The sequence below is a fragment of the Mauremys mutica genome, chromosome 19, assembly GCF_020497125.1.
Source record: "Mauremys mutica isolate MM-2020 ecotype Southern chromosome 19, ASM2049712v1, whole genome shotgun sequence".
NCBI lineage: Eukaryota > Metazoa > Chordata > Testudines > Geoemydidae > Mauremys > Mauremys mutica.
In genome coordinates, this window is record NC_059090.1 from 23,800,886 (window position 1) to 23,818,456 (window position 17,571).

At 45.8% G+C, this 17,571-nt stretch overlaps 1 protein-coding gene across 8 annotated transcripts in view; it reads right to left on the reverse strand.

Annotated features, from left to right (window-relative positions):
- SPECC1 (sperm antigen with calponin homology and coiled-coil domains 1) overlaps window positions 1–17,571 on the reverse strand; it is a 191,694-nt gene that overhangs the window by 83,466 nt on the left and 90,657 nt on the right. For 6 of the 8 annotated variants that reach the window (XM_044993278.1, XM_044993276.1, XM_044993279.1 and 3 more), the window contains 3 exons: window positions 15,844–16,051; window positions 15,112–15,185; window positions 13,576–13,754 (listed from right to left, as the gene is read on the reverse strand). In XM_044993278.1, the coding sequence (XP_044849213.1) occupies window positions 13,576–13,754; window positions 15,112–15,185; window positions 15,844–16,051 (461 nt within the window). Of the gene's footprint in view, window positions 1–5,071; window positions 6,264–9,678; window positions 9,762–13,575; window positions 13,755–15,111; window positions 15,186–15,843; window positions 16,052–17,571 lie in introns of those variants that run through there. The other 2 variants (XM_044993282.1, XM_044993283.1) reach the window with 2 other exon arrangements.

Genomic DNA, 17,571 nt, shown 5'->3' on the forward strand with positions numbered 1-17,571 from the left:
TCAAAAATGTAATTGTAAATTGGGAATCATCCTCAAGCAGGTATGTTTCTATACTATTCGACGCTTTTATGAATGACCTCACAGAAAACAAAATCATTACTGACAAAGCTTGCAGATGACACAAAGACAGAGAGAATGGTCAATAATGAAGAGGACAGGTCAGAGATATAGAGCAATCTGGATCATTTGGTAAGCTGGTACTTACAGGATGGGGACTCTATCCTAGGAAGCACTGACTCTGAAAAAGACTTGGCGATAATGGTCGATAATCAGCTGAACATGAGCTACCAGTGCAATGCTGTGGCTAAAAGGGCAAATGTGATCCGTGGAAATATAAACAAGGGAATATTAAGTAGAAGTGAAGAGGTTATTTTACCTCTGTGTTTGGCACTGGTGTGACAGCAACTGGAAAATTGTGTTCCATTCTAGTGTCCACAATTCAAAAGGATGTTGATAAATTGGAGAGGGTTCAGAGAAGAGCCAAGAGAATGATTAAAGTGCCTTATAGTGAGACACGCAAGGAACTCAATCTACTTAGCTTATCAAAGAGAAGGTTACAGGTTGATTTGTTCATCAACATGGGGAACAGAAATATGATAATAGAAGGCTCTTCAGTCTAGCAGAGAAAGGTATAATAAGATCCAATGGTTGGAAGTTAGTTAAAGCTAGACAGACTAGAAATGCACAATTCCTGCCCCCCCCCTTTTTTTTTTTTTAAACAGTGGGGGTAACTGACTATTGGAACAACCCATCAATGGCTGTGGTAGAGTCTCAATCACTGGACATTTTAAACCAAGACTGGATGTTTTTCTAAAAGATATGCTCTAGTTCAACCACAGCAATTGGACTTGAAACAGAAATTAATCCAAGGAAGTCCTATGGTTTGTGTTATGCAGGAAGCCAAACTAGATGATCAAAATAGCCTCTTCTGGTTTTATAATCTATTCATCTAACTGGGGGTTGCCCAGGCGCTGACTATACATTCTTGGCAGCCTCACCCCCCAGGCCAGCTTTGACCTCAGCCAACTAATTTATGCTTCAGCAAAGCTGGCTGAGGCTAGTTATTTACAGAGTCTATTACATTGTTTTTCATGATTTACCAGCTGTTGAAGCTAAGCGGACTGATCTGCAGGTCCCAGGGCATCACTGCTTCCCCCAAGAAGTGGGCTGGGAATAGAGAGCTATGCAAACAAGAAAAGAGCTAAGAATTCAGCACAAGAATGGAGACAGAACTCCCTGGAGAAAGTGCCTACAGGGCTGCACAGTTCCTGCTGGGCTAAAAATAGGAGTCAATCTTTTTATTTTATTTTCCTTTTTGAATAGTTGTTTCTACAAAATGAAAGGGGCTTAGGGGGGTGTCAATGAATGACAGCAAAAATAGTGACTCATGCTTCTATTTCTGGCCATGCTCAAGGAGGTGCTGTCTGAAAGCAGACACTGGCTACTTCTTTGCTAATTCATTCAGGCTCCCTGTGAGCCAGTAGGAGCCTTCGGAGGCAGATGGCTTGAGAAAAGCCATTTCATTCCCTTCTCCGGCTAATCCAAGGAGGAGGAAAGGAAAAGCTGGATGAGATTCACTGAGCTCTGAGGGATCCAGTGTTTTGATGATTAGCCCTAAATCCTCTCCCACCCCCAGACCTCTCCCGGCTTCATTAAACACAAACAACAAGTCAACAGGCAGCAGCATCTGGACTTCATTTGTAAGAAAACACAAAGGCTAAAAGGAGTCCTGCAGCTAATGAAACATGGGGGAAAGCGTGGACTTCCGCCGCAGGATGTCCAGTAGGAATGGGTCAACCAATCATTTCAATGCATTTCTCTGTCAGGAAGTAAGAAACGAGCCCATTATGCAGTGTCTGCACAACCTCCAAGGCAGAAAGAGAATGTGAGGTTTGCGGCTTAATGTTCGAGTTAGGAAAGCCAGTATGTACACACAGCTCTGGCAAGTTCAGAAAGCTGGAGGGGAAAGCCAAGCCAAGGGTATGGCTCAGGGAGCCAAAGCCCCATCTGAGCTATGGGAGCTGCTGCAGATTCTACCCAGGGGAAAAAGTAAACATATGAAGTGATAAACGCATGTTAAGGGGTGAGGGCCATCAACAGGAGAGCCCTATTGGCTTGCCTAAGCCTTATCTCACGGATCAGGATGCAAGTCAGAGCAGGGCTAAAGTCCTCATCCCCTGAGTTGAGTTAGTGAATCTTCTAGCTGCATAAACATTTCCAGAATGAGATTAAATACGAAATACATTATCCCATGGCTCATATCCCAGGAAGTCTGCTGAGACATCACACCTCAATACACTATCATTTCAACTAGAGAGATATCTAAGCTGCCACCTGGTCTGATTTTGCTCGAACACTTTGTGATCTTAGCCTCTAAACATGCCCTGAAATAAGTTTCTGGGACAACTAAATCTCACCATGCCGCAATGGTGAGGTCTCCCCAGCTGGAAATCTCACCATGGTGCTTGGGACTGGCTTTCTCTAACTCACATCACACAGGCCATCCTGGTTTGACTTGCTCACTGCTTTTCAGTTTTGAAAACAAAATTAATAAAATGGGGGTTGGGGAGGAGAGAAAGAGACGGGCTCCTATAATCTCTTATTCAGTATGGAGAGGTCAGCTCCCCCTTCTGATTGGCTCAGGATGTCAGCCTCAATCACTAGTTACATTTTCATAAAAAGCAGCTTTGTGCTTTCTCCCACACTCCCCTCCTGCTTGGAGAGAGCTCTGTATAGACACCCACAAAGACACTTCATTGCCCTTCTTCAGATCCCTCTTCAAAACTCCCCTTTCCAGCGACGTCTACAATGATTAGGCTGTTGGTGTGCAGAGACCATTGCCTATTATACTGACCAATACTGTCTCATTGTTTCCTTGTACCACCCCCCCCACCCATCTGCCTGTATCCATCTTGTCTTACACTTCGACTGTAGCACCTTTGGGGCAGGGATTGTCTTTTTGTTCAGTGTCTGTGCAGGGCCGAGCACAATGGGGTCTTGATCCATGTCGGGGGCTGCTCGGTGATATAGTAATATAAATAATACTCCAAACCCCTGTTGACAAACAGAAATCACAGACTTTTCAAGCCTTTAAGTTTAAGGAGGCAGAAGTGCAACTCACAAGAGCAAACAAATTCAGAAAGATGGCATGAGAACATGACCCAGCATGAGTAATGCCAAGCCATAGCTTAAGAGCCAAACTCCTCCTCCCAGTGAACAAAAGTCATTTACAAAAGACTTGTTGGATAGTCCGTGCCATATTAACTAAGCCCTTGCACAGAGAGGAGGGAATGTGAACAAAATGCAACCTACCGCTATTGCTTTGCTTGAAAACCTGGGATGAAATGTTATACAGTTACCACCACCGGAGTGCGGCAGCTCCAGAAGGAAGCCAGAACTATTCAGCTGTGGGGGAGTTAGAATGTGAGTGGTTTTACATCACTTCACCCAGGAGGGTGAGATACTTGAAGCATTAGAGGAAAGCTCACTGGCAACCAGGGCCGGCTCTAGCTTTTTTGCAGCCCCAAACAGCAAAGAGGAAAAAAAAAAAAATAAAGCCACGATCGGCGGCACTTCGGTGGCTGCTCTCCTGCGCCGCTTCATTCTTCGGTGGCAATTTGGAAGCCCGAGAGGGACTGAGGGGCCCGCCACCGAATTGCCGCCGAAGACCTGGATGTGCTGCCCTCTTCCATGGGCCGCCTCAAGCACCAGCTTGCTGCGCTGGTGCCTGGAGCTGGCCAGGCTGGCAACAGCTGGTGACCATGTTTGTTCTTCAGGTCTGGATTACATGAATAATAGCGAATCAGAAAGGTGCCAACCTTGCTGTGGCTAGCGTGTCAACTGTGGGATCAGGCAGGCTAGATGTGTGGGACTGTGTTGTTTGTACATTTCTGAACTCCGAGGTTCCTTCTTTCTAAAGCAGACTGAGCAGCTCTGTTGGGGGTAACTATTCTGCTGCCTGAGAGATCTCAGGGTTTCCTTTGCTGCAGTTCCTGGCATTGTGGTTACAAAGTGACTTGTGACTCTTCCTCAGTTGCAAGGGAGACAAAGAAGAAGCACACACAGCTGCTGATACGCAGAACTGAAAAGAAGCCAGGAGCAGGCAGCAGACACTTCTGGACAATTACACATTTATTTTGCACTTCCAAAAACATATAAAAAAAACATTGAACAATTGCCAGCACAGATAATAAAGAGGCAACACAAGCGCGCATACACTTATGTAACATGGCACAGTGGCATGGGCCATGCCACAATCACGAGAGCTCTTAGCATTCATAGAATCTGCTGCCCAGAGGCCATGGCCCTGCTAGGTCTTCTCAACCAAGGAAGGAGTGGAGACCATAGAGCCAAAATGTGAACCTCTAGTCCCACAAGTGTGTGATCTCTGATTGTCTTCTCAGTTTCTCCTTGGTATCCAGGAAAGCTTTCCCAGTGTCTTCAGCTGTCACGAAGGATGCAAGCAAATTCTCCTGACCATATACTTCACCTGAGTTTAAGAGAATGGGAATGACTTTCCTTTAGGGGAACATCCGTTGCTTTTCCTTCTGAGCCCTCTGCTTGCAGTCCAGGACAAGCAGCTAATTTTTATCCCATGGATGTGGCTGCACCTGATCTGGCAGAATAGAAATCTACAGGAGGATATGCTGCAGCCAGCTTCTTTCAAACGTCTATGACACATGAGTCAGTTGCTGCCACCTGGTGGTGAGGCCATTGTCAATGCTGCATCAAAAACCTCAAACACCCAGGCAGTTTATACTGAATAAGCAGCAATCTAATCTTCATATGTAATCTACACTTGGCGCTCACACCCACATGCAAAACCCAGAATCATTAGAAAATATATATGCATATAAAGTTATATAGAGTACATAATGTGTGTGCATAACATGTTACATCTTAGGGCATGCCTTCACTGGCAACGTTAGAGCACTGCCATGGCATAGTGCTGGGAGAGAGCTCTCTCAGCACGCTAAAAAACCCACCTCCATGAGGGGAATAGCATCCAGTGCTGGTGCACTGTCTACACTGGCACTTTACAGCTCTGAAACTTGCTGCGCTCACGGGGGTGTTTTTTCACACCCCTGAGCGAGAAAGTCGCAGCACTGTAAAGTGCCAGTGTAGACAAGCCCTTACACACCCACACACAAAATGATAAAAACACTGCATCACCCATGGGCAAACACTTTTCACAAAGTAATCACTCCATACCTGACCTCTAAGTTCTCATCCTTAAAGGAAACCTGAACAACACCTTCAAAAGATGAGCCAAGGAGCTTAAATTCATATCTTTTCCAGACACTAAAAAACATGGACTGAATAAAGACACTGGATGTATGGCTTAGTACAACCCACCTATCCTCCTTTTCTGTTCTATGACAGCAGAGGTGTTAACTGGCCACTTCACTTTGAATGGTCCCTTAAAACATGTGTTAACAACTTACCCTAAACAATCTGTTCCACCTCCTGTTTAACTGCAGCACTCTGAGGTCAGCTCTACACTCAAAAGTTACATCAATCCAGCTATGGTCACTCGGGTGTGAAAAATCCACCCCCCTGAGTGAGACAGGTAAGGTGACCTATCCACTGGTGTAGACAACCTAGCTACTGCCTTTCCAGGAAGTGGATTGCCTACACTGACAGGAGAACCCCTCCTGCCATTGTAGCATTTCAGGTGTAGACAAGCCCCAAGTACCTTTCCCAGATCTAAAGAAAAGCTGTGGGTAGCTTGAAAGCTTGTCTCTCCCATCAACAGAAGTTGGTCTAAGAACAGCTATTACCTCACCCACCCTGTCTCTCTACACCCACACAACTCTTTTTTACAAAACTTTTCAATGTATGATTGCAAAAGCAGCCATCCCCCACTACAGTCAATGGCTAGGTTCAGTCCCCAAATCCCTGTGATCAATCCCAAGGGTTTTGGTTTCTAAGATTTCTTTTCAATTGGTTTAAATGGATTCAAAAAACTGTTTCCACCTCAAAGATGCTTCAGAAGAGAGCAGCCTGTTGAAACCAAAGGACCAGGCTCCTCTGGGTCAAGCTACTGCTCCTGGGGAAAGGTGTATCTGAACTGCATTCACACTTCATAGTGCTCTGTACTTTTTGAGGGCGGTAAAAATCTGGCTCTTCGGATTGAGGTGCTTTTTCCAATTGAAACTTCCCTTCTTAGGCTGAAGGCATTGTCTGAGGTGTCCTTGTCATGGCAAGATCAGGCCTGGCTTTGCATCCCTCCAGGACTGTGCTAGCTGGCAGAGATTGGGCACCTGTGGAGACAGAGACAAACATGGGGGAGGAGTTATATAAAACAATACAACAGTTCAACAGTGCAGTTGTCCGTGTTTTACCCAAAGCAGCCCACTGCCACTAAACAAAGGAGCAGCCAGAACACTGATTATGCTTTTGGGACCAAACTTCCATCTACCTCCTTAGCAGAGCCTGAGTTGCCATATGGCATTCCAGAGGCTGCCCCTCCAGCAGGTATTCTCTATGGCATTTCCCCTCAGGCAGTCTCCGTCAATGCACAGGTGCTGGCATAGACAGGAAAATAAAATGCAGTGACCAGATTTCCCCGGAAAGATCTCCTTTGGGGCAGGACAGGATAAATGGTGCAGAAAACGGAGGAGGAGGTAATGTCTGCTATGCACTGACACGCATACACCCACTGCTCACTTGGGATACTACTGACTTGGGGCACTGATAAGAGCATCAAGCAAAGAAAAGTTAGGGCTTGTCTACACTGGCAAGTTTCTGCGCAGTAAAGCAGCTTTTTGCACTCAAACTGCAGCTGTGTACACACTGCCAAGCCACTTTGTGCGCAGAAACTTCTCAGTTGTAGAGCTTTTTAAAAAAAACCACCTGGACAAGAGTCAAACGGGTATTTGTGCAGAGGCTCCAGCGCTCTACTGCCAGTGTAGACACTTGATTGCTTTCTGCACTGTAACTGGCCTCCAGAGCAGTCCCATGATGCCTCTAGTGACCGCTCTGCTCATTGTTTTGAACTCGGCTGCCCTGGAGACATGCACCCCTCCCCTTTCAAAGCAGCATTTCTGACAGCCCTTGCGTGCTGTGCTGATCTGCTCTGGGACACAAAGCAAACCATTAACGTGGAATGCTCTTGCTGTTGAACACAGGGGCAGGTGTCTGTGTATGTGAGAGAGAGAGAGAGACTGCTGTGCAGAGAGCCCAGGCAGGGAGGCAGGGGCTGATGTTGGGGTTTCCCCCTCCCCCAGGATTGGTTGCTTCCTGCCACTGTCTGAACTTACAAGACAGCATGCTGACACACTGTCCCCAAAAATACACCGTCTCTCTCCCCCCTCCACAAACACACACACACACCCTCCCTGTCATACACTCTTCCCTCCCCACCCCCTTCAGTTGAAAAGCAGCTGGCAATGTAGTAGGATGCCCATGGAACAATGGGATTGGGAAATGCATCATGTGAAACTATGCCGGCCCCTTGAGACATTGCAAACCCTTCCCAAAGCACCCTATGGCCAGTTGCACAGTGGGATAGCTACCACAATGCACTGCTGTCTTTGCCATGGCAAGAGCTGCTAATGTGGATGCGCTCCAGCGTCACAAGGAACACAGTGTGGACACACAACAGCATTTTAATAAAAGTGATATAACTTGTGGCATAGAAACCTGTCAGTGTAGACATACCCTTAGAAGAGAGACAGTGAGTCAACTGAATTAACTTCTACTTATATCCCCTGGGACGCATACCCATTAGGGAGCAGGGTCAGTTTGGCTCACAGCTCTTGCTTCGTGCTGATCAGTGCTTTAGCTGTGACATTCTGGAAATGAGTGGGAAGTCACAAGAAGTCCTTGAATCTGCTTAATCTTGGAGTCATATAAAGATAAATACAGCAGAGCGACATGATTAGCTAATGCTACTGCAAAAAATACATCCCCTGGCTGAAGGAATGAAACCTTTAAAGCCAGGGAACATATTTTAAAGAGTGTGTATGTGAGAATTTCCCCGGCTTTCCCCTTTACTAATCAATTTGCGCTGTTGTGTCAAGTTGTGTATGGGAACTTGCCCAGGCACTGCAGTGTCTGTTCCAATCAGGGCTTCTGTTTCTGGGCAGGTCTACACTTAAAACGCTGCAGCTGCACCACTTTAGCGCTTCAGCGAAGCTGCTACTACGCGGACAGGAGAGCTTCTCCTGCCGGCGCAGATAATCCACCTCCTTGAGACGCAGTAGCTATGTTGATGGGAGAAGCCCTCCCATTGGCATAACCCCCAGTGGAGACACTGGTTCTCCACTTGCGAGGTACTCCCTTCTCTTCATGTGTCATTATATAATGCCTGCATCTGTAACTTTCACTCCATGCACCTGAAGAAGTGAAGTTTTTTACCCACGAAAGCTTATACCCAAATAAATCTGTTAGTCTTTAAGGTGCCACCAGACTCCTTGTTGTTTTTGCGGATACAGACTAACACGGCTACCCCCCCGATACTTGAACCAGTGGAGACAGCGCTATGTTGGCATAGCTGCGTCGCTCAGGGGTGTGGATTTTTCACACTCCCTAAGCGACGCAGTTATACTAATGTCAGTTTATAGAGTGGACCTGGCCTCAGGTTTCTTATACCAAAAAGACTGGGATATAATCTCATTTTGGCCCCAAAACCTTTGGAGAGCAGCTGAGTTAACAGCTCAACCCGGCCCCATCCAAAATTCCCCCTTCTCTCATTTTAAGTGAGAGCAGAGTGATCTGAGCAAACCTCTGTAAGACAGAACAGCTGCAAAACACAGGCACAAAGGAGCAGCACATCAGCACACACACACTGACATTAGGTTTAATACACAGATTACAAGCTTAATTCCAGGAGATCGTGCATTTAACACTGCCACGCTGTGGCACTTGAGACATGGCTACAGGAGGAAGGGTAGAAGCAAATTAGTGGGAGAGATCAGGATCCTCATTTTCACCTTCCTTTCAGTCACTTGGTTAGATCTCTTTTGTTCTAGAAAGCGGCTCTTAATTGTGGGAATAACTGTTCCATCTTCAGCACAGCCCTCTTGGACCAAAGGTTTCTCTCATGGGATTGGTTTGAGGCATACGGTATTATCCTCCCATTGTGCACGCAGCAGGACATGTGGGCTGGCAGGGTAACTTCACCAATGTGAAGAGGAGAATGATGTCTCACCCCTGCACTGCTGCTAGCCACAACATTAACAGACCAGGCCTGGAATGTCAGTGTGTATGGAGGTCAATCGGGCCACACCAAACTAAGGTACTTCCTACAGCCACTTGCTTCCTTTGTGAGTGTTATAGATTCAATCTAGCAGGTCTTTTCCACCGCTGACATTCCTGATTATAAAGCAGCTAACAGAAGTTAGACCTTCACTAACTGACATTCTGAGTGGATGAGAGAGAGTTGTGCAACAGTGTATTGTAAAACTTGTGGTTTTTATGCCTAAGAAAGACTATTAATCTGTATGTAGAATGTCAGAAAAGGCTCCAATCCAAACCTATGACTTGTATGTTTCAGTTTGTATTTTCTTAGGACAAGTACTAAGATTTATTTCAGGCCAGGGTATTAAGTGAATTCTCCCTTCCACACCCCATTTCTTTGCCTTAGTATTGTCCAGCCCCTCCCCCCTCCCAACATTCTTAATCACAGAATTAGACAGTTACTCTGTGTTAAAGATGCCCCTGAGAGGCTCTTACCTTCATTCAGATGGACTCTGATGACCCCATCAGGGCATTTTCTGCAAGTTCTTTGGCTGTTCCTGAACCAAAAATGACTTTGTCTGATTAGAAAAACGTAAAGGTGAAACCAAACTTAGCTGGAGTCAGGAACTCAGGCAGCCACAGGCAAATACTAAAATGACCAGGATCTCTTAGGAGGTAAATTGGCTTCAGTTTGGTTTACGATGTGGGTTCCAACGAGCCCCCAGAGACGGCTGAGCTATTGTCAAAAAACCTTTGAGCAGCAAACTCTTTGGAAGGTGCATTTCTCCAATGGAGCTTAAAATCAGACAGGAAACTTTACGGGGGATCGTCTGACATTCTGCTTAATGCACAGCTGCTCAGTATTAGCAAATGTGAGGGATATTTTATAGATCTCGTTTACGTGTTACATGCGCCAGACTGGTCCTGCTAGTGCCTAGCATGTGTTACAAGTCACTGCATGGAACAGAATTCAGTGTTGGTTTTGGCCAGTGGTCCTTGGGGACTTTGACTGGAGCAATATTGAGTTCACCACAGGAATTTCAGGTAAAAGAGGATGTGTTGCTGGGCATGACAGTGGCCCAAGGAATGTGAGGGTAATTTGGATGTAACACCAGTTTGCAGCACTAGCCCCACAGACTTCAGGGACTGGTTTAATGAAGAGTCAGCACAAGTTTTAAAATTTCACTGCCAGCTGTTTTAGGGTCCAATTTAGAATGGCTTCTCTGGCTCCTGCATGCCATTCTGTGTTGCAGTTCTGGCTAGAATGACCTATGCTGGGACATAGATTTGAATGGGGATCACTCAATTACACCAAGAGGGTAACAGATGCAGAAACTTTCACTAGTGAGGATATGACTCTCAGCTCGGCACCTGCCCTTTGAAGAGAATTTATGTTGTCCACTGCAGAATGTATTTCAGGTTCCATGTCCAAAGTAGTACAACAAGGAAGCTAGACAGACAGACAGACAGGCGAACAGAGACAACCATATATATATATATAAATATATAAAGCATAGCACAGAATTGACTTCTTAATTAAAAGAATGTAATTGGGGAATTGGCTTAGACTCAAATTTATTTTCCTGCCTTGGCTGGAAGCTCCTATCATGCCCACAGCAGGCATGGTAGCCTGTCTCACTCTCCTCCTGGAAATGTCTGCATGTATGAATTACAGGGATCTGGTTTTAACAGGAGCAGACTTGACTGAGGCTCTGATACACCTCACCCTGAGAGCTATAACAATGCAGCCACATTCCAGATCCTTGGGAGATAACAGCCTACTTCTGAAACCAACAAGCCTTCTCCTACCGTACCTTTACATTCAAAGTTACTTCTTTCTTTAGATGGGAACTGAAAGACTCTGTACCTCCAATGACCTCCCTTGACTCTCATGGTTACAACGGGACTAAGGTCTTAAGTTGGTCGGGGAGGAAAGCTGGTGGAATTTTTCAAATAGTTTATTCATCAAGAAATGCAGTTTCAGTTGATCCAAAACTATTCGCAAATACAACAAGAATTCACCAAATAGTTTTGGTAAAAATGTTCATTTTTGGGCCTTAGACACCATTCCAAAACCAGCCAGAGGAAGAGGAAATGGTGGGGAACTGCCCACCTTATAAGCGTTAGCCCAGCGGTTAGGGCACTCGGCTGGGATATGGAGGACCCAGGTTCAATTTCTCACTCTGCCTGATGTGGAGCAGGGCTCTGAACTTGGGTCTCCTGCATTGCAGGAGAGAGGGCCCAAACCACTGGTCTCCTCGGTCTCTCTTGTTGAAACTGTTTCACTGTGTATAAATGATCCAATAGTTATCGGAGCAGGAACTTGAGCTTGAATCGCTCATCTCCCAGGTGAGTGCCATAACCACCAGGTAGAGAGAGAGTCTCACTCTGTCTCGCTAGCCCAATGACTATTGAAGTACAACAGCCTCAGCATGAGACGGCGTATAGCAGCATGGCTCCGGCGCCAGAGCTCTGCGGGCATAACCCCATAGTGGACTCAGCCCATGCTGATGGAAGGGGTTTTTCCACTGGCATAGGCCCACCTCCCTGAGCGAGCTCTGCAGAAGCATTGACACCTAGCTGTATCTTCCCTGGGGGCCAGGGTTGGCATAACTACATCACTCAGGGGGTGGAGTTTTTCACACCTCTCAAGGATTTAGCTATGTCACCCTAAATATTAAGTGTAGATTAGGCCTGAGAGAGACCTGCCCCAGAATATCCCACAGTCCAGCGGTTAGGACACTCCCTTGCAATGGGGCAGATATAAATTCCAAAGGCTGCTCCATATCAGGCAGAGGGAAGAACTGAACCCTGGCCCCGGCAGGCAAAGGGAGTGCCCTTACCATTGAGCTAAAGGCAATAAGGAACACAGCACCACCTTCACCCTCTCTTCCTCCTATATTCTGTGAATCTAGCATTTCTCCTCCTTTGCTTTTATTTTTAAAGCGTGCCTGGAAATGGAACATTTCATTTGCTAATAATTTTGGTTGAGATCGACTTTTCAATTTTCTGTTTTGGTGAAAGTGAAACTGGGGTTTTTTGGTTTTATGTTTTGTTTCATTGTTTGGAACTTCCAGAGAACTGAAACATCAGTTGTTCACTCAGCTTTAACTGGGAGCTGTGTTCCTCATCCTGCTCTCAGCATCTGTAATGCCATCAGCACTAGCAATGGAAACACAGAGCGCAGAATGAGAGTCTTGACTGATAATTTGATTGTCGCCCTTTTGTTTTAAAAATGTATTCGGTGGTAGCTTTTCATTCCACACATATCAGGGACCCGATTACTGAAACTTGGATCTTAAAACACATTCTTTTAAAAAACATTTCTGCCTATTTAAGGCAGGAATTGTGTTTCACCCTCCTCCACAAAGCCTTCCCTGATCCCTCGCCACTCCCACCCCATCCCCTCTGTGCAATGGCTTCTCTGGAAGCTATTGCATGGTAAATATTGAGACAATATGAGCAGTACAAGCTTCACTGCATTACCCGTGAAAGAACTGGCAGAACTCATTGTATTACAATGGCTGCCACATTCAGTTTCCATGGCCTTACTGGGGGAGAGAGATTCAGGGGGGTGTAGGGAAGGAGGGCAAACTTGGCACGTTTTTAGTAAGTGACTTCCTTCCCTAGCTCCCTTAGCTGTGCAGCTCTCTTTTCATTGGCTAAATGTTCTCACAACATAAAATTACTTCTGGGTGAAATGTTAACTTTCACAGAGGGATCAGACTCGGATCATTCCACTAAGCTCAAAACTGGGGAGCAGGAGAGAGGATCCCCATCAAGGGCTTGCTGCCCAGGCTGAGGATTTCCCAATATTCTCATCAGCCATTCAGTCAGCATGTACTGGACTTGCAAAACACAAAGGTCCAGCAAGTCCCTATTTTTGCCTACAACACTGCAACCCAGGTTTTCATTTCAAAATAGGCAGCTAATTTTCAGATTGTCCCATGAGATATGTTCAGCCATCCTAGCGTCATTGCAAAACAGCAAGGGGCTTAACCCAACTGTGCAGTCAGTTATGGAGGCAATAATACATTGCTCATCAGAGTCCAAAGGACAAAGCTGCAAGATAAATACTGGTGACCACTCTTATTTAATCATACTCATCTGTGTATAAAGATCATTGTCATCCACACAAACAGCTGAAAACCTTAGGGCATCTAGTCATTAGGTAACCCTTACAAAGCCTAAACTCATGGCCCAGTTGGGGGAACTGGAGAGCACCTAAGAAAGACAAAACCAGAGACAACTTAAAAGAAGACAAAACCTGCCAGAGGGATTAAAACCAGACAACATACACATCTGGGGCAATGCAAAGTTAGAGGCAAAGCACCGTCTGCATGCATGTTAGCTGCCATAGAGACAAGGACCTGGCCCTTGAGAGCGACTGACCTGCTGCTGCCCTGCAGTTCCTCCAGCTCCTTCTGCAGCTTGGCACTTTTCTCCTCTTCCTCCTGGAGCTTCCTCTTCACCACCCGCAGCTCCTGCTGAGCCTCACACTTGATATCATTGGCTACCACCACTGCAGTCTGTAGGTCAGCTTGAAAACGCCTCCACTCTTCTGCATCTTCCTAGAAAGGGCAAGTACAAATATGGGCTGAGCACTGTGGGGACTGTCCCAACTAGAAATGGCCACATCACACATTGCAAATCTCTTTCTCAGTGATCACTGATCACTTTTGTTTTGTGTGTCAGAGTTTCATGATGATGCTGAGGTCGCAACAGATGTGTGCCATTTTGTAATGACAGGATTGCCCCAAAAAGAACTGACACTAATTTGTGTTACCTTTTCCATCTGAAAAAGTAATCAGAGTACTTATTACCATTATCCACTTATCTAACAATCTTAGGGTTGCGATAGCACTGGTGAGCACATATTGCTGTGGAAAGATGAGCTCCTTTCTGCTTCATGTCCCATCATCAGCTATACAGCACTGGCCATCCCAAAGCAGGGGAAGTTCATGGAGAAAGAAGCACAAGTGTCCTGGAGACCTGGACTAAACCACTGCAAATTACAGAAGACTCATCCTATTCCTCAGCTCCCTCATTGACTGCCACACCTGCTTCCCCTTCTTTGGGGAGAAAGGAACTGAATAAAGCAGAAAGCATGTGCTCTGATATTCAGGTATCAGATGGAGTTGGCAGTTCCAGCATTTTTGGTTTGTGCATATATTCACTCTGGAAATCACAGCTGGAGACGAAGGGCCATATCTCAGCATAAATGTCCTAGTGATGTCAGTAGGACATCTGCATGTGGACTGATGGCCTGGGATGGTTTTTTATATGGAACACAGACACTTGGACAGAAACACGTCTTCTTTAGGTCAGTAACAGAACTTTAGCAAGCTTGTTCTATCAGCAGCAGCAAATGGGCTTTGCCTGTTGTGATGGTCAGTAGCACAGTTATTTAAAAACTTTTCTCTGTATATTAGTTAGTTAATATTTGTACATAGCTTTGAAATGTAATGTGCTACCTAGGTGCCAAGGATTATTACTTGCTTGTAGGATATGTGTTTCTTAGATGCTAATGTAACAGGCAGATCTTCTGGGCCTGTTAAATGTTGCTTCACATGGACGTAGAGGCCTGCATCAGATATAGACTTGGGCTTATTAATCCTGGTCTGGCAGAGGCTTATGGGATCTGAAAAGAGACTGATGCCTCTAAACAATAAATGTATTGCCAGGTGCTGCCCAGCCAAGCAGTGACACTGCTATCAGATCAGTCTGGATTGTACTTTGCCTCTCAGACAAAGAGAAAGTCAAACTCCACTGAGAGTGAATGGGGGGAGTAGGGGGGGGCCTTTTTTAAGATGTTTTGATAGCCAGGAGATGAGTCTTCTGAAATGAAATGTGGTGCCTGGCTCAAAGCCAGCATTCAGATGAAAACTCATCTGCTGCCTTCACCATGCTGAGGAATCTGATCATCACCTTTATCTGCTTAGTCAGACCCTTCAGCTGCCTCTCCAGATCCAGCTTGTGCTCTTCTAGATTCATCACGTTACCTGTAAATAGTCAAGATGGGGAAAACTATTAGCGACGTGATGCCCAGGGTGAAGAGTGGGTGAGGTAGAGGGAAGCAGCATCCTTGATGATACCCATGGTAAAAGCCATTACTGAACCAAACTCTTGTCTAGGAGACAGTGGATTTAACAGTCAGAAACAGCCTTACATTGAATAACCATGTTCTGGGCTTTGTCTCAGATATGGAAGCTTACAGGACTGTATACACATTACATATTCATTGGGGTTCCCAACTCTAGATAAAAAGTTTAGAAAGTGAAATGTGCAACTCACACCAGCAGGTGGCACTTTTCCATTCCCATAACCACCATCGCCACCTAGCTCTTATATAGCCCATATCACTAGATATTGAAATATTTTACAAAGACAATAAACTCAGTTTAAAAGCCAACATCTGGAGATGGGCAATATTCCATTCAGCTGAAGGATAGAGCGTTTGGAGATCTTCATTACTATTATTTCTACATCGCCACATGTACGTGTAGTGCTTTATACACAATAAACACACAAGTCCCTGCCCCGTGCAGACTGCAGTCTACATTGATGAGACTGATCGAAGTGGGAATTACTAGACACCCTCCCTTCCCTGCACTGCTGCAGGCTGTGCCTCAGCCTTGGCTCTGGGCCTGCTCCACCTACTCTCCAGGTCACTGATGAGCTGGTTGTTGTGCAGTTTGATAGCACGTTGCTGCTCCACCTGGTCCTCCAGCTCAAAGATGGTCTCCTTCAGGTTTTTGATCTCAGACTCATTCTCAGAAGTTTTCTCCTGCAGCTTCAGGCTGGTTCTGCTCAACTGTTCAGCCTGTCGGTCATACAGCTCCTTCAGCTGACCACATTCCTTCTCCACCTGGAAGAAAGGAAAGAAAGCTGGAAGTCTGAGCTCACTGACAATAAGACAGACTTTAACGGGTGATCCATGCACTTAACAGGATTGGCCCAACGTTCTAGGCACTGCACAAACTCAGGAGTTCCAACGCATCTGACAGTGAGCTCCAGGAACTGTGCATGAGCTGTGCTTTGTCAACACTCTTTTCACAGCAGAAAGGTAATAGTAGGAAGGGGCAGGAGAGGAAATTAAGTCTGCTAGATGAGAGAGAAATTACGATTCTCAATCAATCACTGCAGCCAAGGTATAGAGCAATGCCTCCTCTTGAAAGTTCAAAGCCTCTAGCCAGTCCATTGCTATGCCACATTAGGGGAGTGATAGAGCTAGCTGGGGCCTAGAAGCAGACCCGTTTGTCTACATTAACCATTTCACTGCTGCCTCATTATGGCATTTGCAGTGGATTGTCAGGATGTGCGTGGTAGATCTGGCTGCTCCAGGGTAAGTGCACTTCCCAGACATACTGCATCAGGAATTACTAAAGGTGTAAATGCACTGCAGTTCAGCTGGTCAGTTTAGGCACAGAGATCAACAGCAGTGCTTCCAAGGACAAGGGAACTGTGGGGCTCTCTGAGTAGAAAACAGGGTTCTGGAAAACTGAGGCACATGCTGCCAGTTCTGTGGACAGAACTGGCAGAGCTTGGCTACCGGGAAGCCTTAGAGAAGCCTGTGGTCTTGTTTGAGTGTCACAAATGGCAAAATAACCTAATTCAATGGAAGGGAAGAGTAAAAAGGAGGAAATTTGTGGTTTAAAAATCAAGCAATAAAAAAAGCAATACAAATTTAGTGCAGAATCGGAGCATTCAGCAGTTTTTCATTTATTCTTCATAAAGTGTAGCCCCAGTGAACACGCCAAAGCATTAGGGAGTCTCCCCTACTGTGTTTCATTTGCTGTGGTCACCTACTCCAGCTGAAACGACATCTGGATTTCCTAAATCACTCAAACCATAGAGGTGCTTTTTGGCAACGCTCACTTCCTCTCCAACTAGTCAGTTCCGCAGTTCTTCCCCACGATCCCCTCCCCTGGCCAGGAACCATGGCAGACACTGATGCTCTCTCTGCAGTGGTGGACATTAATCAGAGGCTTGCTTTATAGTTACACTTGCTCTGTGACACCCAACAGTGCAGCTACACTCTGAACACCTGGGCTCAGATGGAAAATGGAAACAGTAATGAGTTAGAATTGCTGGGGACTGAGGATAAGGGGAAGAAGTTATAAACTACAGAACTTGGAGAGGGAAAACTGCTCTAAAACAAATTGTTTCTGTAGCCATTCAATACTTCAACGCACAGCGCTTGATTTCAGTGTTGTAAAACATCACACGTGACATGCATTTAAAGAATTGATCTGGAATCCCAAACACTGCACTAATAATGTCAGTTAGGGTCAGCTTTACAACAGTTTAACAACATATGAGACTGGGGGGGAGGGGGGGGGGAGAAGAGATGGGCAGGGCAGGGGACACTATTTTCTGCCCTGCAGC